Source organism: Mucor mucedo, assembly GCF_025094135.1.
Source record: "Mucor mucedo strain NRRL 3635 chromosome Unknown EV154scaffold_213, whole genome shotgun sequence".
NCBI classification, from domain to species: Eukaryota; Fungi; Mucoromycota; class Mucoromycetes; order Mucorales; family Mucoraceae; genus Mucor; species Mucor mucedo.
This window is the reverse complement of record NW_026252497.1, coordinates 4,638-23,865: the sequence shown is the minus strand read 5'-3', so window position 1 is coordinate 23,865 and position 19,228 is coordinate 4,638. Positions and strand designations below refer to the sequence as shown.

The 19,228-nt window shown below is 39.3% G+C and overlaps 6 protein-coding genes across 6 annotated transcripts; all 6 read right to left on the bottom strand.

Moving 5' to 3' along the window:
* Nucleotides 1-856: 856 nt before the first annotated feature.
* Nucleotides 857-2,367, bottom strand: EV154DRAFT_530637 (uncharacterized protein). Its single transcript, XM_051603767.1, has 5 exons — nucleotides 2,224-2,367; nucleotides 2,016-2,170; nucleotides 1,899-1,941; nucleotides 1,625-1,824; nucleotides 857-1,564 (listed from the first exon to the last, which is right to left on the bottom strand). Exons 1-5 carry the CDS (start codon nucleotides 2,270-2,272, stop codon nucleotides 902-904), a joined length of 1,110 nt encoding a protein of 369 aa, XP_051450957.1. The 5' UTR covers nucleotides 2,273-2,367; the 3' UTR covers nucleotides 857-901.
* EV154DRAFT_530635 (uncharacterized protein) lies at nucleotides 2,352-3,272 on the bottom strand. The gene is made up of 2 exons (XM_051603766.1): nucleotides 3,027-3,272; nucleotides 2,352-2,963 (listed from the first exon to the last, which is right to left on the bottom strand). The coding sequence occupies exons 1-2, from the start codon at nucleotides 3,209-3,211 to the stop codon at nucleotides 2,414-2,416; spliced, it is 735 nt and encodes a 244-aa protein (XP_051450956.1). The 5' UTR covers nucleotides 3,212-3,272; the 3' UTR covers nucleotides 2,352-2,413.
* Nucleotides 3,273-4,314: 1,042 nt separating this feature from the next.
* EV154DRAFT_128384 (uncharacterized protein) lies at nucleotides 4,315-10,193 on the bottom strand. Its single transcript, XM_051593999.1, has 12 exons — nucleotides 10,057-10,193; nucleotides 9,970-9,998; nucleotides 9,860-9,908; nucleotides 9,761-9,799; nucleotides 9,422-9,680; nucleotides 9,282-9,340; nucleotides 9,185-9,220; nucleotides 9,066-9,105; nucleotides 8,654-8,993; nucleotides 8,481-8,560; nucleotides 8,196-8,386; nucleotides 4,315-8,127 (listed from the first exon to the last, which is right to left on the bottom strand). The coding sequence occupies exons 1-12, from the start codon at nucleotides 10,160-10,162 to the stop codon at nucleotides 4,370-4,372; spliced, it is 4,986 nt and encodes a 1,661-aa protein (XP_051450955.1). The 5' UTR covers nucleotides 10,163-10,193; the 3' UTR covers nucleotides 4,315-4,369.
* Nucleotides 10,194-10,280: 87 nt separating this feature from the next.
* EV154DRAFT_530624 (DNA replication pre-initiation complex subunit Cdc45) lies at nucleotides 10,281-12,803 on the bottom strand. The gene is made up of 9 exons (XM_051603765.1): nucleotides 12,600-12,803; nucleotides 12,429-12,530; nucleotides 12,131-12,343; nucleotides 11,934-12,071; nucleotides 11,724-11,878; nucleotides 11,365-11,664; nucleotides 10,723-11,311; nucleotides 10,543-10,655; nucleotides 10,281-10,481 (listed from the first exon to the last, which is right to left on the bottom strand). The coding sequence occupies exons 1-9, from the start codon at nucleotides 12,726-12,728 to the stop codon at nucleotides 10,340-10,342; spliced, it is 1,881 nt and encodes a 626-aa protein (XP_051450954.1). The 5' UTR covers nucleotides 12,729-12,803; the 3' UTR covers nucleotides 10,281-10,339.
* Nucleotides 12,804-13,616: 813 nt separating this feature from the next.
* Nucleotides 13,617-15,217, bottom strand: EV154DRAFT_530615 (uncharacterized protein). Its single transcript, XM_051603764.1, has 6 exons — nucleotides 15,175-15,217; nucleotides 14,825-15,100; nucleotides 14,476-14,764; nucleotides 14,162-14,421; nucleotides 13,778-14,103; nucleotides 13,617-13,725 (listed from the first exon to the last, which is right to left on the bottom strand). The coding sequence occupies exons 2-5, from the start codon at nucleotides 14,949-14,951 to the stop codon at nucleotides 14,003-14,005; spliced, it is 777 nt and encodes a 258-aa protein (XP_051450953.1). The 5' UTR covers nucleotides 14,952-15,100; nucleotides 15,175-15,217; the 3' UTR covers nucleotides 13,617-13,725; nucleotides 13,778-14,002.
* Nucleotides 15,002-16,552, bottom strand: EV154DRAFT_530612 (uncharacterized protein; the record flags this gene model as incomplete). The annotated part of the gene is made up of 6 exons (XM_051603763.1): nucleotides 15,889-16,552; nucleotides 15,602-15,831; nucleotides 15,518-15,538; nucleotides 15,395-15,466; nucleotides 15,175-15,342; nucleotides 15,002-15,100 (listed from the first exon to the last, which is right to left on the bottom strand). Exons 1-6 carry the CDS (start codon nucleotides 16,448-16,450, stop codon nucleotides 15,002-15,004), a joined length of 1,152 nt encoding a protein of 383 aa, XP_051450952.1. The 5' UTR covers nucleotides 16,451-16,552.
* Nucleotides 16,553-19,228: the final 2,676 nt, after the last annotated feature.

Genomic DNA, 19,228 nt, shown 5'->3' with positions numbered 1-19,228 from the left:
TCACTTCTTTCTTTTGCGTCACTTGTTAAGGTACACCATGATTTGTGTTCTGTCAGGTTGAAGTAATACCCCTCAGGTATAGGACAGTTACGACCTACCTCTTCATCTTGTGCTGTAGTTGTGAATGGGGCCCATGGCGAGTTAGAAGTTATACTATTCTTTGGGTGGTGGCCATGATCGAAATTCTCAACTTACAAAACTTGGGTGCTCCAAACCAGTTGGTGGCATAAACAATTTTCAAGGGAGGTAATTCTCTTACCATGACAGGGAAATGGAGATAAAGGAAAGAAAAAAGGTTAAAATAAAAAAAAGATAAAAATAAATTTACATAAAACGTATTAAGGGGAGTGGGGGAATTTCAATTGCTGGTTACAATGAACTGTATCATTCCTTGATAATTAATTCCTGGTACTCCCTCAATTGGGCGTTCTATACACACTCACACACACCGGAATTCCTCAAATCGTATCTGCAGTGTAACTGTTGGAGAGTTTTTTTTGCCCAGTGGCTAATTCCCGCACAAAACAATCTTGTTCGGACCGGATGGTATTGCATGTCTTGTCAGGACTAAGGGCATCTACTATCATCAATGTTCTAAAGTCATTAGGCCTCTGATAAATCCGTATATAAAAACCATTTAATCATACCCCTCCTTGTCATGTATGTAGTATCCTGTCTACATCAGATATAGTCATACGTAGGGCATTTCATACATAAAAGAGATACATTTTACGTGAGGGTAATGCTCCGATATCTTTCTTAAAGAACGTGCGGACTTGTATATATACATGTTTTGTATTCTAATTATCTCATGCATCAAACATTGATATTAAACAATTGCACTATGAATTAAAACCTCTTGCATAATTTTATTTACATTTTTTTGGGGTAACTATCCATTTTATATTGGATCAGCAAACGGATCTTCGAGGATATCCCCATTTTCATCTCTCGGCAAATGCGTATCTCCACTATGCGAAGACAACATCAATAAATCTGCATCGCCAGCTCTTGATGGTAAAGCCAAAGGTTCATTGTTAGCACGATAAGGTGACGTAGGAAAATCCACGGGTATTTGACCTGTCAGCATAATATCATACATATCCAAAGCCTTTAATAAATCCTCATTGGCCGAAAGTAAAGTCCCAATCCACTCTTCATCTTCTACCAATCTGGCATAACGCACAATCTTCTTCTTTTCTTCTTCACAACGTCCATGCATCTGTGCAATCGTACGATCTCGCCTCATGTCCAGCTCCCAGCCGTCCTTGTTGGTGTTGATTAAACGAAGTGCGTTGACTAGATTGTTGGCGGATTGGGTGGCAAGTGCTACCTCTTGCATGATTTTAGGCTTGGCCTTTTCGAAATCAAATGTGCTGCTGCCATTACTCTGTCGACGAGGCCCGATATCATTGGGTGGTGGTATGTCCGTATAAGGTTGGTCTTGATGATAGTTTGTAGGTGGATGACGTACATTGGGTGGCGGTACTCTTCTGTCGGGTGATGCGATTAATCCAGGATATCTATCCGCTGGTGAAGTAGCAGCAACCAGGGGAGAGCCGCGCTACAGTGTATATTAGCTGGTAAAAATAAAATAAGAGTAAAGCATGTGTGTTATTATTACCTGGCTGGATTGACCCTGAAGTAACGCTCTCCCACGCTCATGCAAACGATATAATATTTGCATGCCTTGTTCACCTTTGAATTTGGTGGCCCAAATACCCAATAATGAAACAATGGTTTTTCTTACGTTCATATCTTCTGTGGGAGACTCGATAATCATTTCAAATCTCTCCTTCATTTTCTCATTGCTAATTAATTCTCCTGGTAATAAAAATGTATGAGTTTTATAATGTAGAAAGAGAAATAAAAAACTCGTCATTTTTTGTATCCCATACTGTGAAACCTTCCATTTGAGTTTTCCATCAGCAGCTTCAAAACCTGTTGTGATTATGCAAAAAAAAAAAAAATGAGTTACACCAGGTGAATGAATAAAAAAAAAAAGTCCCAATAACCTCTAGCACGCGTAGCTTCTGTTGTGTGGTGCCATGCTTAAGCTTCTTTCGGACAGCTTCAATAGCTTCTCTTGCACCAGCAGGTTGCATAGAGACTGATTCTGTTAATTGTTCGAATTGGTACCATTCAATCTCTTCGTAATTAGACAAATTCTCTACCCAGTCCTTGTTAGTTATTAGAATAGAGGATAGTGGATCAATTGTTTACCAATATACAGTGTAATTGATGTTTTGCTTTCCTCAGAAAATAACCCCATAATGATATATTAAAAGAAGGAAAGAAGAAATAAATAAAAAAGAAAAAAAGAGGGAAATATATATTATTTAAATGTATGACCCTGCATTCTATTTATTTATATAAAAAAATATGTACATACAAGCCAAAAAGAAAAAGAGTTCTATTTTTTACGGTTGAATACCAATGCAGCACCATCTCTACCACTACTGATATTCACCACGGCTTCCTTTCTGGGCACCTTGTTTCTATGCAAATGACCGAGTCTCTTATAGGCCAATTGCTTGTCTGTCTTTTGTAACTTGGGTCTATTGTTGATGACTTTAACGGTATATTCTCCCACAGTTCTTCCATCGCGATGGGTCTTTCTCTTTTTGGCTTTTTTGTTTTCTTGTGCCTCTTGCTCAGCAATCATCTTTTCAAATTCTTCCGTCGTCACATGCTTTCGTTTTCTAGATTCTTCCTCCTCTTCCTTTAAAGCTTGCGCTAATAAATCATCAGGTAACAAATTTGTTTCTTCTTCCTCTTCATCTGCTTCTTCCTTTGCTGCTTGTGCTGACTTTCGCTTTTCTTCTCTAGCCAAAAACTCCTTTTCGGACTGTTCCTTTTTTGTCTTCTTTTCAATGAGCTTAGCTTGTCTTTTACTGCCTTCCTTTTGTTCCTTTAAAAGTTGATCTCTTAATCGACGCTTTTCTTTTTCCTCGGCAGCCACTCTATCAATAATAATGGGTGAATACACGTGCCTAAAAAAACACACACACAAGCTTAATGCTTACTTTGCTTTGGCTTCCTTGGCCGCAACAGCTTTAGACAGGACAGAATCTTTGGCCTTGGAAGTAGAAATGGCTTCGGGAGCCTCATCATCAGAGGACGATGCGTCAAAAATATCTTCATCAACCACCTTCTTGGTGGACTCGGGGACAACAATATCCTCGTCTTCGTTAAATACAATCTTGGCCATGTTTTAGAAAATTATATAAAAATGAATAAAATAAAACACACTCAGAAAAAAAAAAAAAAAATAGGTGTAATTCGATAGGTCGGTGGCTTAAATATGTGACGCCTTTTCACTTTATTCATGCAAACAATGGTAAATCCTTTCTTTATAATTCAGGTCCGGGCTTTTGGTGCTCATAACTTTCTCAAGTTCAAATTCTCACTTTTATGAAATTCGTCTTAATACAATCAATAAGGTTTAATGGTCACCTTGAACCTCAGGCCCGTAATCTTCACTACTTTGCTTACTGAAATTAAATTTGACATTGGGACCAAGTAAACCACGACCCGATTCTTTTTTTTTTGTTTTAAAGGTCTCCAACTGAACCATCTTTTTTTTCAAGTGCAAACTTCTCGGACTTAGATTCTTCCAATGCAAATTTTGTCTTTCTTAATTCGGTCCTAACATGCTCGATCTCAGCTGGATCTATCTTGTTGTATTCATAGACGAGCCGTGCAAAACTAGAGAATGACTCATTTTGTAAAAAATTTAGAATTCGAATTTCATTTTTAGCAATATCCAGTTGTTCTTTAAACAGCCGATAGGATTCACGGTTCCATCAGTTTTATTCCACTGTTTTAATATTTCATAGGCTGTAGAGCGTGGGATAAAACAAGTTTGGGCATGTTTAGCAACACTGTGGACTTCTTCTTGCATAAGCTGAAGAAACATTCTAATATTATCGGGTACATAGGCCTTACAGCCTGTTGTTTGATGTGTGCTTAGGTTGATGTCACTGTTTTCTGCACCATTCTCCACTTCTTCTGCTGCACTTTCCTGTTCCATCTCATCATTTACCAAGATTTGCTGAGGTACTTTCCAGATAAGCACATGCTTTTTAAAACACAAAAATACATAAGAGACATTATGTATGATTATGGGAAAGAAAGATAAAATGATAGTAAACAAACTGTCAAATACATTTTGACAAGAACAACCTGTGAGACTGTCAATGCAGAAATCTTACTCTGTTTGTCCTTTAGGTTTTCTTTATAACCTATCTAGCGGCCCGACTTTTTTTTTTTTTTTTCATTTGTGCGAAAAGCAACGAATATTATTTTTATAAACAATTGTACAAAAGGGGGGGGGGGGTGATATTTAAAACTAATTTACATTTATAATTTACTTCTTCTTGTATCTCTTGGGTAACACTAACCCACTGGCAGTTTCAATAAATTCCACCACATTATCATCGTGTTCTCTCTTTGGTACACGCGATGACGACGACGAAGAAGATGAAGCTGATCCTCTCTCATCTTCCTTCTTTTCTTCCTTTACCCTCGAAAAAAACGACAGGTTTTGTCCAGCAATCGATAACTCGGATTTATATCTGGGTAAAGCTGGTTGAGTTCGTACGGGTGCTGCAGGTGGTGCTCGTGCGGCTGCGGGCGCTGGTTTAGGTGCTGCTGTTCGTGCTGCTGGTGCAGGTTTAGGTGCTGCCGGTGCAGGTTTAGGTGCTGCTGGTGCAGGTTTAGGTGCTGCTCGTGCTGGTGACGCTGACGCTAGTTTAGGCGCTGTGGCAGGCAGAGAGGACGGTCCAGCTGCTGGAATATCAGGTACAGGAAACGGACGCGCCGATTTCGCTTTTCCTTTACTGGGTTGGGCTTGTACTTGGGCTTGTGCTTGTGCTTGGGCCTGTTCATGTACTCGTAGTAAAGGAAGCACTCTCATCAATTCATTATACAACCTGGCTACTTCTGCTTGATTCGAATTCGTGTTTTTGGCTCTTTCTTTTTCATATGTCAAATTCGTTTCACAATAGTACTTATAAAGTTCCGCATGAGTACTATTGGCATGTGGTGGAGCTGTTGTTGTACTGGTAGCAGGCTTAGGGGGTAATGGTGAGGGTACGTACTTGCCTGCCAAGGATTTTCCAAGTTCATGCGCTTGTAATAAAGGATGCACTCGCACTAATTCTGCATGTAATCTCAGAATCTCGTTATAGTTGGAAGTGGAAGATTTAGACTTTTCTCGTTCATAATCACCAGCACAGGTACAGTAATATTGTAACAGTTCAATGTAGCTGTCAGTCGTAGTTGGCACTGTCGAATGAGATGGTCCCACGCCATTGCTGTTGCTGCTGCTGCTGGATGAAGCTGCTGTTGCTGCTGGTGTTGCTTTTGCCGCTGCCGCTGCTCTTGCTGCATCTGCTGCTGCCTTCTTTTTAGCCGCCTTTTCTCTAGCCAATTTCTCCTTAGCCGCCTTTTCTCTAGCCAATTTCTCCTTGGCTGCCTTTTCTCTAGCCAATTTTTCCTTGGCCGCCTTTTCTCTGAGTAACTTTTCTTTGGCCACTGCCTCTCGTCTAGCCTTTTCTTTACGTAATGCATCCTCCCTGGCGCGTGCCTCTGTTTCCAATCTCAACCTCTCCTGCGCTTGTCGCATCAATGCCAACCTTTTCACTTTCTCTGCATCCGCCGCTGCTTGTTCTGCCTCCCTCTGTCTCAGGGCTTCTTGTTGGGCTCGAAAAGATGCCAAATGGTTACGATTTTGTTCCTGGCAACGTATCATGCGTTCATGCTCGTTTCGTTTCTCAAACAATCGCATTTCCGCTTCATCTTGCTCGAGACGCACCTTTTCTTCCTTGGCACGTTCCTTTTCCAACCGACGTGCTTCTTCAGTTGCTTCCGCATGCTTTCGAAACCGTTCCATTTGATGTCCAATCGATAATTCATTGCCTCCTGAAAACGGTTTGACAGGTGTTGCTTGCGCCATGGGTAACACTGAATTTTTGAATGGGCTATAAAAAGGTGATTGCGCTATATGATGCGGTACTTGTTTAAGACTCGGTACACCATTGGCATCAAACACAAGATTCTTGCGGGGTATACGATACACTACAAATTTAGATGTACTGGGTTTATCACAGCTTGAACCGGCCATTCTGAAATGCTCGTTTTCTGGCCTTTCTAGTTTCACGGGTCGCAGTTCACCTTCTGTCTTGACATTTTGTAAAGGTGGAAGATCGCTGTCAGATGCATCAGGTTCCGGTTTAATAGGTACGGCCTCCTTGAAATCGGCATATGTATCCACCGCAGTGGGTAATAACGCTGTAGTTGGTTTGCGTAATTTTTTTGGAACGATATTATCAGCAGTTGCTTTGCCATTAAATTCTAAAGTACGTGGTGGTATCGTGGCTGGATTGTAAGCCTCAGATGATATGATCGAAGCGCTACTACTACTACTACTACCATTGCTGCTACCAGACGCTTGTGTTTTTTCTGTAGTACGCGGTGGAGCCGATTGTATCGTAAATGGGTTTTTAATATAACGCGGTACCGATGCTCCATTCACGGGTGCTTTTGAAGACGATGCTACTGACGCATTTGGTTTTGTCGACACAGGCTGTGGTTGAGCGCTTGCTTTACTAGACTGAGCAGTGATTTTATTAGCTTGTACGGCTGCTTTGGGAGGCTGTACAGTTGCTTTGGATGATTGTGCAGCCACTTTACCGGGTTGAGCGCGCATTGGTAATTTGCCAGCCTGTTTCGATCCTAACGGTAAATTCGTGCTCGTGGAAGGCATAGGTGCCTGTGTCGTTGGTCTAGTTACAATATTTCTAAAGTTATTAGGTGTTGCTATTTGGAAGTTGGGGTTCATGATATTTGCTGCTGCTTGTGTCTGGGCTGGTGTTGGTGGTGGTGGTCTCAGCGCTTGTTGCGGTAACGGTGGAAGAGGTCCATTATAATTCGATATTAATGGTTGCGGTGGTGGTCGTTGATATTGAGGTAAAGGTCCATTATATGGCTGAATTGGAGGTCCATTGTAATTGCCCATGGGAGGACCATGGTATTGTTGTGGTGGAAGGGGTCCATTATAAGGCATACCCTGAGGAGGTCTAAACTGCTGCTGTTGCTGCTGATGATGAGGCGGGTATGGCTGTATCGGAGGTCCTTGGTAAGGACCGGCAGGCATGAATTGCGGCATGGGTTGGTATGGTCCTTGAGGCATGTACGGCGGTTGCCCAGGATATTGAGCTACTCCTCCAGGTGGTGCGGGTGGATATGGAGGCCCATTGAATGGTGGTGGTTGACCTGGAATAAATTGGCCATAATTAGGAGGGTGAGGTTGTGGAGGTAATTCAGGAGAGTCAGGTAAATCTGTTAAATCGTAAACCTCGGGAGATTTCTTTGCTGGTTGCACAGGTGGTTCTGTCTTTGTGGTTGCAGGTTCGGGCGCATGGGTCGTGTTATCTTCCGATGTATCCATAGGAGAGGTTGGTGGCAGTGATGATGCACTTGTAGTTGGTTGTTCGGTCATGATCGTGTCTTCTGTTTCAGTCCTTGTCGTGATCTCTGGCAACTCAGTCCTTGTCGTGATCTCTGGCAACTCAGTCCTTGTCGTGATCTCTGGCTGCTCAATCCTTGTTGTAATCTCTGGCTGCTCAGTCATGATTGTGTCAAAAGGTGATGCGGTTTCTGTCGCTGGTACAGGTGGCGTATTATCACTACTTGGTTTTTTTATCGGCTGTTCAGTAGGTGTAGCTGATGTTGAGTGCTCGTTAGTTTCTACTGGTTGTGTAGGCGTATTAACAGACACACCATTGGCCTTATGTGTAACGTTCGGCTGAGCACTCGAAGCATTTATGCTGCTACTAGCTCCAACGGGTGCAGGAGGCGCTTCTTGTTCAGGTGTAATGGATCGACGTGTATTGGTAAGGACTTTGTTGTTATTTTCGATAACCCTAATTTCCTTATTCTGATCTGTCTTGACCGTGACATAGGAATGAGCGCGATTTGCAGTTTCTGTCAACATAAACTTTGCGTCTGTGCACCACAAGCAGAACTTGAGATCAGGTAATGTTTTTTTTAAAAGAGCCAAGGTAAAACCGTCGGTGTATCTCTCGTCATCATCGAAAATATAATCAAATGAAACCAACATGGCTACAGAGAAAAAAAGTATTCATATATTAGGAGGGCAAAGATAAAAGAAAAAAGAAGTTTTTCCTTACATTGTAGAGTACGTAAACTTTTGTCACTGACAAATTTAGTTTTATGCGTGCTCGTATCAAGACCATCGTCCACAGGTTCGAATTCAAAATGACCCAGGATTTCTTCGATGGCGGGTTTGAAGATGTTGTCCCATTTGTACTGTGTCAATTTCATTTCCACAAACTTATCAAGCATGTCTTCCCCAGCAAACCTTTTTTTTTTATAAAGAAATAAATAGATGGGTTAACTTTCTTTTGTTGTCTTTTTTTTTTGTAAACAGCTTTCCAACGGGATGATTTTCTTACCGCTGAACCGCCATACCACTTGTATCCTGCTTAAATTCTGGCTCCAGACTTTTCATCCATGTTTCAATAATATCCAAAAACTAAAAAAAAAAAAAAAAAAAAAAAAAATAGACACAGAAAAATAAAATTAGAATCAAGGTTCATCTCTTTACAATTCAAAAGAAAAACGTTACAGTCAGTAGTACAGCATTGGGCTGTGGTAAACGTTTCTTTTTAATGGCTAATTCGAATTCTTCCCGGATACGAGCTAATTCGGTATCTCCCACCTCGATGGAAATTGCATCTTTGGCTGCTGTTTCAGCCGCCTCTGTATCGTCCATAATCACAATGGAATTTTGGAGTTGAATCCCCATGGTTTTGCGCATGACTGTATTGAATAAATAAGGATGAGGACAAAAGATGACTTCTGCATTTTTAATTGGTACTTTTGATGAAAAATACGGGCATAAATCATGTTCTGGCCCTGCGACTCGATCCCTATTTCCACATCGTTTTTTATCGCTTTGTGGTTGACTTTTTTTTTTTAAAAAAAACAAGAGTGTGTGTAAATCAAACTGTCAAAGCCTTTTGGGTCTGTTTTCTTACCTGGGTTCATCTGCACTAAGGCTGTGAAATGTGTCCAACACTGTACATGAGGAGAAAAAAAAAGGGTCACGTTAAAACATTGCCCGGACCATCCCCGTATCCATAAATAAAATACTTGCCACATTTTTGCTTTCGACCTCCTATGACAGATATAGCTACGATATCATGTTTATTAGCCAAAAACCCCCGCGCTTATTATCTTTTTTAAAAACTTACTAGGACGATACACTATGTTCTGATCCAATTCTCTCACAAGTTCAGCTATGCGGTCATATCTGTATGTATAAATTAAAAAAAAAAAAAAGCTTAGTACTGATGCCTAAGGGGGTAGATTGGTTTTTCTGGTTCTACTTTACGTTGGACAAGCAATATAAATTTTGGGTATACTATCCGCGTCCACGGGTTGCCATGTATTTCGTTTGACGGTTTTTCTCTTTTCGACATACGCTGTCTTTTTGGTGTTGTACAAGGCAAAGGCCTTGTCAAATTTCCCTCCATTCAATAAGTTTTTGAAAATCGCTTTATCTTTACCCATCCATGACAGGTCGTCGTCGTTGAATTCGGGCATCGATCCCTCCTCCATGCTGAGGTTTTCTACTTTGGATTGTCTCCAAGCTAATCAAAGAAAAAGAAGAAGAAAAAAAAAGAATCGTTGGTGTTTTCGTCCTGTTCATTGTCAAACTAAATCATCGTACCTAAAGAAGCAACAAGCACAGCTAAAAACTTTCCAGATCCTACACATATAAAAGACAGTAAGGAAATCAAATATCACGACTAGAAGAAGAAAGTCAAACCTTTTGATTTTATAAGAATATCATGACAGCGTTCAAAGCCTTGAATAATCTACAGTTATTTCTTTAGCCGTGTTTACTATATAAATTATACTGCAATAGCGTTGCCTTACTTTAGACATGATATCCTTTTGCAGTGGGTCTAAATAAAAATGTTTAGATTTAACAGCGATATAGGGTGTTTTTCATGTATAAATTACTTGGTTTGGAGCGTAATTGAATAGGTATGCCTCCTTCTTCATGCGTGAATGTTGAACCCGTTGGTGAAGCACGGGTTGGATCTTTGGAAGCACCACTGCTTGACATGGTAAGCGTTATTTTATTTTTTTTATTTTTTTGAAAGAAAAAGAAAAAGTAAAAAACAAAAAAAGATTTTCAAGTCCAGTAAAACTTGATTAGGAAAGTGTTACGGGCCCTCACCCTATTTTCTGTAAGACACCATACATATAAACTTTATTTACAAAAAAATAAAAATAAAAAGAATTAAAATTCTTTGTAGATTAACGTTTCGACGAAATGCTCAATATCACTATCATGCACTTGCACCACGGATGATTCAAAGCTATCCAATGATATACGTGCACCCGTCTTTTCTGCTGCTTCTTCAAATGCCAATCCAAATGTGCTAAAAAGGTTTATCAGTTGATGCGAGCTGTGATGGTCAATGATCTTTAACATGGACTTACTTTTTACGCACTTCTCCAAATGTAGGTGCGCCCGTCGATGCTAATATTAAACAAGTGTTGTTATCTTCATCTAAAGAAGAGATAACAAACGGAATACTTTTCTTTCCGTGCTCCTATAATAATCATAATCATAATCAATACCATCCCCAAATTTAAATAAGCTCCTTTTTTGTTTTTTACTCTGTAAGCATCTGTCAAAAATAAGGCAAGTTTGGTCAATGCAAGTGGATGTTGAAAAATCGAAAGATCAGGTCCATTCCGAATATTCACAAATCGAAAGTTATTCAATAATTTCGCCATACGTTTATCGATGATGGCAGTGCCCTGACGTACAATGGCCTTCTGTGTCTTCATGCATAGCTTGAGCCCACGCAGAATGCCATCAGGAGAAGGACTACTCAAAGCATCATAGGCTGTATAGAAATTTTTCATCCACCATTTACGTCTTTGAGATTTCATCTCATGTGCTGTCGCATCCTCTTCGGATTCTTCGGCCGTGTGCCAATCCTCGTTCTCATTCCAATTGGCATTGACATTCACACCTAATCGAATAGCAGCAGCAGGACTGGTCTCTAAAATAGTCGAAAGCGCATACACAACATCACTGGCAGATAAACAACATTCCCATCCATAACTTCTTGTAAAGCTAGGAAAGCAGATGTCGGTCAGTCCATAAAGCGGTGCAATCACTTCAATCTTGTTACGAAGCATCTGTTTTAAATCCATATCCATGTGGGTATATACTTGTTGGCATTGTTGAAGTGAGAATCTACATGAAAGATGAGTACCATGGTATGAGAATTGTAGTCTATAGTAACACACCCCATCTTTGCAAACATATTGTTCAGTCGTTTTTTTCCTGCATCTTTCCAGACACCTAGTTTACTTGATACGTATCCTGAATGATACATACTGTCATATAAACTCCAGTGCCTAAACATCATAAATCTATATTCATCCTCTGATTTAATGACCACATTTGTAGTTTGTAAACTACCATCTTCATTTCTATTTACATTCAATCTTGCTCGATCGTCTTTAAAAACCTCTAATTTTTCGGCATACTTGTATGTATCCATTTGTTCAAAGACGTATTGAGAAGTGACACCCACAATCGCAAGCCTGCCATTATCCTTTTTTTGTCAGTTACCTCTCTTTCGTATATATATTATAAAAATTACCATAGTAACTCGTTGTTGGATTTGCCTAGTTGATTCACTAATTCATAAATAGCACCCGAAACGGAATTACCGTAATAAAGACCACCTGAATAGTATGCTGCCAGTAACCGATTTTGCTTTCTTCTTAACTGTCTTTTGGCTGCTCTCGACAATTTCTAAGGATAATCGTTTGGTCATCTATACATACACCATGTCTTCTCTGTCTATTACCTCGTCCCCATTCATACGCCGTCTTTGATGTGCCCGTTTATCCCTTGTTCTTCCTTCGGAATCATCTGAATCGTTATCCTCACTCTCTTGATCGATATCTGAATCCTCATCCGAATCGTCATCATTCTCTTCTCGAAACTATATAAAAGTGTCAGTTGAGTATCCCCTGCCACTACTCAAAAATCATTGCATCTTACGATGATATCGTGGAAGGCCTGCATGACTTCATTAATTTTCTCTGTCTCGTCTTGATCGTCAAAGACACAGACTTGTGTATTGGAGGGATGCATGTTATCGAGATTTAAAGGTCGATGACTATCAATAATGTAAACTTTGGCCAATGCATTCAGATCAAAACATTCCAAGATATTTCCAAGCCCTCCACAATTAATCATGACAATCGAACGCAACTAAATCAGTGGGAGAAAAAGGTTAGCCTGGGAAGAGACATTAGAGTGTTTAAAAAAAAGGGGGGGGAGGAGGAGGAGGATTTACGTCGTCGTCTCGTCTCACTAGTTTTTCATTGGCAGCGACAAGGTCTTTATAACCTGAAACAGGTACAATTTTATGTGGAATGATGTCACTTTTTAATAAAGCCTATACAAAAAGAAGCTGAATACAAAAAAAAAAGTGAAGGTATCTCTTTACAGAGGGGTGGGAGCGAACCTGAAAGATACGAATGGCGCAAATGGAATCGACGTCAGCTGCTACAAATACAATACAATTGCCTTCTTGTGCGTCTGATTTAATGTATTCGTAGGCCTCATGATAAATATTGTTTGTAATTCGGACCATCACTCGAAAAGTCGCGTAATCAAAACTTCCAAATATATATTAAAAAAAAATGTAAGAAAGAAGAACAAAAAAAAAATGTTTTCGTTTTGGAAGAGCGCGTTTTCGCGTAAATATTTTTGGCGTATATCTGAAAATGGATTTCAGACAACGACTTTTAATGCGATTCAGACTGTCCTCTTGCCGAGATAGAATTATGGAGGCTTGGAATAGATACGTTTTAATACAGCATAAATAAACTTTAGTCTGTTCTTCAAAGTTTTACAACTTTCTCAGCTTGTTACCTTTACAGCATGGTGTTCACGTAACTAAACACTTTTCGAATATTTTATTTCAATAGGGACCTTGTTTGAGCAGCTTTGGAAATACTTTTTAGAGCGTTGAGTAATGTTATCAAGGCGTGATAAAGGAACATCATTACATGCTTCAATTATTTTTTATGTGAGTGTTTCAGACACCATTTAAGCTAATTACGCTTTGTGTTATGCTTAATTATGGCCCAGTTTTGTTCAATTGGTTTCAATTCTGGAGAGTATAAATGAAGATATATCTACGTATTTATAGCCTTTTTTCCTATTCTCCACCATATGGTTTACTTCATTGGAACGCTGGTATTAACGATAATGAAATCAGGCTTGAATATGTTTACAAAATTTAAAAGCGCACATAATTACGGCATCAATAGCTGGATCAAGATGATCACGTAATACAGTTGGGAGTGTATATTACTCTACATCGTGACTTTCCATGTGCTTTTCGTATAAATCCCTGTCAATTTTGTTGTAGTTCTTGTACTTATTAAGACCAGGATTTGATTGTTCAAAATACGTTCCAAAATCCCAACTGCTTGCGTTATTAATAGAAAAGAAATGAATAGATTTTTTATTCACAGTGAATCTAGATTATCACAGAGGCGTAGCAGACATTCTACATCTCGAACTGCGGAGGCAAGAGATTCCGTTTTTTTAGAGCAATAGGAAATCACCCTAGCTATCTCGCCCTATAACTCACATTAGAAAATTTGCTTACAAAATGATGTAATTAAGGCATACCTTTAGAATTTCTTTTTCTTCTCTTGCCCTATCAAGTCGATGAAATGTCAAGATGGTGGGTGGTAGGCTAATGCCGATCTGTTTCTGCATATACTGATAGATCAGATCGCCGTTTATGATTTTTTTATGATGTTTTTGTGGTCAAGATGTTGCTTTTTTTTTTTGCGTGGACTTATAAGATAATAAAATACACGGTTATGCAAACGAATGAAAAGAAATTCGTAATTACGTACCAATGTATTTGTTGTAGGCTGTGACAAGTTTTTTGAGATCTTCTTGTTCACGTCTGAGATCGTCAAGCTTGTCATCAAGGTTTTTTTGGCCAACTAAATACATAACTGACGTTAATTCTAAATATCCATCTAAATTACATAAAGTACATACCCTTTCCAAGTTTAAGGTACCGAAGTCGGAAATGAATCCCTTGTGCGGTAGTGGAAATAAATTGAAGCAACCTATCCTCCACTGACGCAAAGTCTCTTTGGTGGTAACCATCAAACAATGGGTCAAGCAGAGTTTCGGGTCGACAATCTACTCTATTCAACACTTGCTCTAAGAATCTCATTTCGTCCAACGTCCTCTTCATCTCGGTCTTGATGCAAGTGGTCTCGCTACGCTCAAGAGCACCGTTGCAAATACGAACCCTACAAAACATTTTAATCAGCATCAACCTCTACAAACTGCTTGTCCCAGCTTACTTTAAGAAGACATATGAATAAGATACAAAAACGTATCTTTCAAGGTCTTCTTCGGCATTCCGTCTGACATCAGCTTCGCCCACCAACTTCCCACGAGCGAAGGTCGAGGCAGGAAAACGTGGTGTTGTCAAGCCAGTTTTCCTTCTCATTCTCTCCTTAGAATCAATTATCTTTACGACAACACAAGCCCATCTCTCCTTCAGCTCCTCCATGGATACCCCCATCATATCACTCTCCAGGCAGGCAATCAGCTTCTCGTTCGTCGACCACTTTTTCAAGAGAAATTTACCTTACAGACATAAATAATTATTAGTGGGCAGAATCAGAATAGTAATGTTTCTACGATTACCGATCTTATCCATCTTCGTCCACGCAAAGTATCGCACACCGTCGGTTAAGGTCAACTTTCTGGTTGCAGCAGCCATATTTCTAGTGAGTGTGACATAACAAGAAAGGTACGACCAGAACCCTTCCATGCCTTCACCATCCGTCAATCCAAAGCCAGGAATGAACCTAGGATTAAACTTCACTTGGCGCCAACGCCAGCACCATCATCGCTATCATCAACATCTTTACCATCACCATCTTTACCATCACCATCACCGAGATACTGGAGTTCAGCGTTCTAGAGTGATTTAAACATTTCAAAAAAAAAACAGATTAATTATATTCATCAAGAAAATCAAAACAAGACCATACACAATCACTGACAGGGCGATCATCCTTCAAGAACTTCTCCACGTTCTCAGCTTTACCCCAAAGCTCGTCAACTTGATACACCAAAAAAGACTCAGGTGAGTTATGAGCACAATTATGGCGCTTCTGGGAAAAGTTTCCATCCATTGTTATCATTGTTCGCTCGGAACCCTAAATATAGGATTAAAAATTGATATGTGGTGCCATTTTATAATAATCTTACTAGACAAACAACGCAGGAAGGTGCCAACATAATCCCATCCAAAGACTGTGCGAACTCCTCCTCAAGTGTTCTCTAGATAGACAGCAATAATCTACAGTAGATGAGATAACACTTGTTCAACACATCTTGACCAAGTGACAGCAACTGTAAAAACATGTGTGTAAGCAATCAAATAAAATATAGATACAGTCCATAATTTAGTCTTACCTCCTCACCAGAGTCACTAGCAGCTCTTCTTGAATTCTGCAAATTCATCCACTTGACCCAGGACGTGACTGAATCCTGACCGATTTCCTTACGGTCGTGAATGGCTTGCAAGAAACCAAAGTGTACAGCACACTTTGGTTGTCTAATGCTGGCAGGCATGAATTGCAAGAGCATTAAAGTTTTCCAAAGAGGCTTGCAATTGCACTCTTGGAATTTCACCTTGACATGGCCTACATTAAGATGTTTCTTAGTAAAGGTAAACTTTCAGATCGGTCAAAAGAACTTACGGTGAAAGAAGTATAACTTCATTTCTCGAATTTTTACTTCATGGTCTTCGCACACAACCGCAGGTACCTCAACCTCAACTGCTTCAGCTTTAGGGAATCCGTTTCCCATTGACTCGAAAAAGGCAGCCTTAACACCTTCAAGGTTCTCCTCCCAGTCATTAGCCAGTTGTGTAGACTTCATTTGACGCTTCTCGCTAGCAAACTTTTTGTCGGCTTTTTCTTTTGCGATAGCCTCGTTCTCTTTAGCAAGAACTTCTTCCTCTGTCAACGCAGGCTCATCGTAACAAGTGTTGTCGTTCAAATCGAAGTCGTTGTCACAATCGTTAAGAGCATCTTGTTGAGGCAAAGCCTCATTTTGTTGCGACAAATCCTCAACGGGATTTTGGCGAGGCTTCTTGGAAGCCCGATATGATTCGAAATTAGAAAAGTCCAAATCATCCAGTTCGATTTTATTGTAATCAACAACAGGAACAAAGTCGCACTTATTAATAAACTCGTCCTCAGGTACGGGCTTAAACAAACTGGATGTGAACTTGAATGGTTTTTGCGTGTTGTTTGGCATTTGGTAAGAAAATAATTAAATTTGTTAAAAGAAACAGCAAAGGAAAATGTATAATTAAAAGTAAACAATTCTGTGAATTAAAAGTTCCGAATTACAGCAGTGCGCCCCAAGTCGTAGTAAAAAAAAAAAAAAAAAAAAAAAAAAAGTTTTTTGTAAGGGTATAAATATTTAATCTCCAGAATATAGATGGATCAGGGCGAACATAACAGCAGGCGTCGTTTTATGACAGCACATTAAATTTTTCAATAAAGTTTTCCGACTGCTTCATGAGTTGGACAATTGGAACCATATTGGACAATCGTTGAAGTTATGTATACATTTATTCCTGAAGCCCTTTTTTCTTCATGAACAAACACGGTTACGCAGATACCATATATCTCTTTTATATCTCTGTGATATCTAAGTCCATGCTGTAGGACATTAGAAGACATGAAAGTAGTGTTGACTGTGTACGTTCTCTGTAGGTTTGGCAGATATCCTTAGCTGCGACGCAACTAAATGAAAAAGAGTTGACTTATTTGCTCGTCAAATAAGGTGTCTAGATATCGAGAACGTTTGCCTTGATGTTATTCTGGTTGACGCTTGCAAACTAACACTTTCGGTATACTAATTTATACTTTTTATAGGAATAAAATCAAGTAATATGGAATAAAGCCTTCGGATCATTCGCTATGGGTAAAGATTGTGTAGATACTCTGGTTGTAGGGGTACAGAATATGTGTTTGTGTTTAGGTGAGGTAGGTGCACACAACCTGATTTATTACGTCCAGTCAATTTATTGTATGACCCGCTTCGACATTTTGTTTATCGTTCTGGTTGCTAATGTTGTTCAGTGGATTAGTACATTTTCTTGGCCATTTTCTTTTCTCAATCATTCATATTTTATCCTTTTCTTCTCCACTCAGTCCACTGGACTTTTAAGCGAAAATAATAAGCCAAAAAATCTCTTCCTTATAAATGTTAAAGTCATGAGTCACTACGTTTGGTTATTTATAATAAAAACCTGGGGGTTATAATGGCCTCTCATATGTATATATACAAATGGAATAAACATGTGGTAACAGCCTAACAACCTCTAATTTATCGGAATATGCTGTGCATAAAATAGAAACTGATATGGGCAACAGAAAACTGAAGACCGTATTAAATCTTGATAATTGGGTGCGAAAAGAGAAAGTTGGTTCAGAAGACACTGTCAATAAACAATCAAATGGCAACGTTGACATTTGTTGACCTCTTCGAAATGTGGGTGATATAGTAGGCGAGTCTAGGCAGTTCAAAAAAATTGGAATAAATCGCTTGATTCCAGCGAAATTGGTGATTACTTAAAACCTGTTGTCCAGTCAAAGAGGTGGAGATATCCCACTGGTTATAATTAAAATCCCCGGAGAGTAAAGTTGAAGAATTACTAGATAAGTTAACGGAGGGAGTATCTTCTCTGGAACGAATTATGGGCATCTCGATGATACGAAAAACAAATTGCTGACGTTCAGAGAGTTGTGCCGGAGCATTAATGGTAACAATAGTTATAGAATCAAAGGTACGTTGAGAATGAGTTATAGTACACTTTATCACCCGTTGATCAATTGTTATGAAATTTAGAGTTAGTTGCAAGGAAGGATTAAAACAAACAATGCCGCAATGCTTGCTCCAGACTGTCCGTTTGGTTTGAATAAATTATCAAGAGTTAGCTTCAGTTCAGTAGTGGTAGCGTGTGTTTCTTGTAAATTAATGATTTTTAGAGGCGGGTTTTGTTTACGCAGAAAACGAATAAAGTCTTGACGACTTGAGGGCTCATTGATTTTGACAGGAATGCGACAGTTTAAGGTATCGATCCTGATGCTACTTAAAAGGAAAGAGTGGGCTAAGAATAGATCTTAATTAATTGGAGGAAAACGAGACGATGTTGATCCTGTTGTTGGAGTAAAATGAGGATTAGTGGTGGTTGTGTAATTTGAATTATGTGATTCAATCTTAACCCATTTTCCAAGGCAAAAAAGACTGGTTACCAAGATCAATTTTGTAAGTCAGTTTATCCCAGGCTTTAGGGTTGGTCGGGTCAATTGATCTATCTAAAAAGATAGCCTCATTCCCACAGAAAGCTGTGTTGGATTAATCGTCTAGATAAATTGTTACGTCCCTTACGTTACCGAATCGAAAGAAATTATCAACCAAAGTCGTGCGTAGGTCGGCAACTGGCAGAAAAGATAATTTTGAAAGGTGGACCTTTAAAATGATGTTATCCTGAGGACGGCAGGAGTGGCATAGAACTTCCTGTCTTGCCCAATAACAATAGGAGTGTAAACGGCATCGTCAACAGCTGATTAGTTGTTTAAAATAACTTCGATAATTTTACCCTGACTGCCATCAGTGGCATGAGTACCGAGACAGGTACCAAAAGGAAAACGCACATTACGTGCTTTTTGAAATTCAGGTATTAAATTCAAGGATTCTTTTTCAACAACAGAAAAAAGGGTATGTTTATAACTACTGTTACGACGAATGGCTGATTTTTGATCTTTAAGGTCAGAAATGGATTTGAAGGTGGTGTCTCCAAGAGAGATGGTAAATCGAGATTTCGAATTGGTATTGTGATAGTTAAGAATAGAGTTTAAAAAGAGAAAAACAATAAAGTACTTTGAGACTGCTTATAAGTTTTTATTAAGAGTAAAAGTAGATTCAAAGATTGAGAGGGTTCTATTCTAACTATCAGTTTGCATATTTATATATGTTACGAGAAATCGGATTATGAATTTAGTTTGATGGATAAGTTACACA

What these genes read in the sequence shown, in the direction of transcription:
- EV154DRAFT_530637 (XM_051603767.1), bottom strand. Translation starts at nt 2,272, where the DNA reads ATGGGGTTATTTTCTGAGGAAAGCAAAACATCAATTACACTGTATATT. An exon ending in ATCAATTACACTGTATATTG is followed by an intron (nt 2,171 to 2,223) that starts GTAAACAATTGA and finishes AGGACTGGGTAG; the next exon opens with AGAATTTGTCTAATTACGAA. An exon ending in CTCAAATGGAAGGTTTCACA is followed by an intron (nt 1,825 to 1,898) that starts GTATGGGATACA and finishes TTTTATTACCAG; the next exon opens with GAGAATTAATTAGCAATGAG.
- EV154DRAFT_530635 (XM_051603766.1), bottom strand. Translation starts at nt 3,211, where the DNA reads ATGGCCAAGATTGTATTTAACGAAGACGAGGATATTGTTGTCCCCGAG. An exon ending in GCCAAGGAAGCCAAAGCAAA is followed by an intron (nt 2,964 to 3,026) that starts GTAAGCATTAAG and finishes TATTATTGATAG; the next exon opens with AGTGGCTGCCGAGGAAAAAG.
- EV154DRAFT_128384 (XM_051593999.1), bottom strand. Translation starts at nt 10,162, where the DNA reads ATGTCAAGCAGTGGTGCTTCCAAAGATCCAACCCGTGCTTCACCAACG. An exon ending in TCAATTACGCTCCAAACCAA is followed by an intron (nt 9,999 to 10,056) that starts GTAATTTATACA and finishes ATTTTTATTTAG; the next exon opens with ACCCACTGCAAAAGGATATC. An exon ending in AGGTCGAAAGCAAAAATGTG is followed by an intron (nt 9,106 to 9,184) that starts GCAAGTATTTTA and finishes CCTCATGTACAG; the next exon opens with TGTTGGACACATTTCACAGC.
- EV154DRAFT_530624 (XM_051603765.1), bottom strand. Translation starts at nt 12,728, where the DNA reads ATGGTCCGAATTACAAACAATATTTATCATGAGGCCTACGAATACATT. An exon ending in TAGTGAGACGAGACGACGAC is followed by an intron (nt 12,344 to 12,428) that starts GTAAATCCTCCT and finishes CCACTGATTTAG; the next exon opens with TTGCGTTCGATTGTCATGAT. An exon ending in AATATGTTTGCAAAGATGGG is followed by an intron (nt 11,312 to 11,364) that starts GTGTGTTACTAT and finishes TCTTTCATGTAG; the next exon opens with ATTCTCACTTCAACAATGCC.
- EV154DRAFT_530615 (XM_051603764.1), bottom strand. Translation starts at nt 14,951, where the DNA reads ATGGAAGGGTTCTGGTCGTACCTTTCTTGTTATGTCACACTCACTAGA. An exon ending in TATTCATATGTCTTCTTAAA is followed by an intron (nt 14,422 to 14,475) that starts GTAAGCTGGGAC and finishes AATGTTTTGTAG; the next exon opens with GGTTCGTATTTGCAACGGTG. An exon ending in GTACCTTAAACTTGGAAAGG is followed by an intron (nt 14,104 to 14,161) that starts GTATGTACTTTA and finishes TTATGTATTTAG; the next exon opens with TTGGCCAAAAAAACCTTGAT.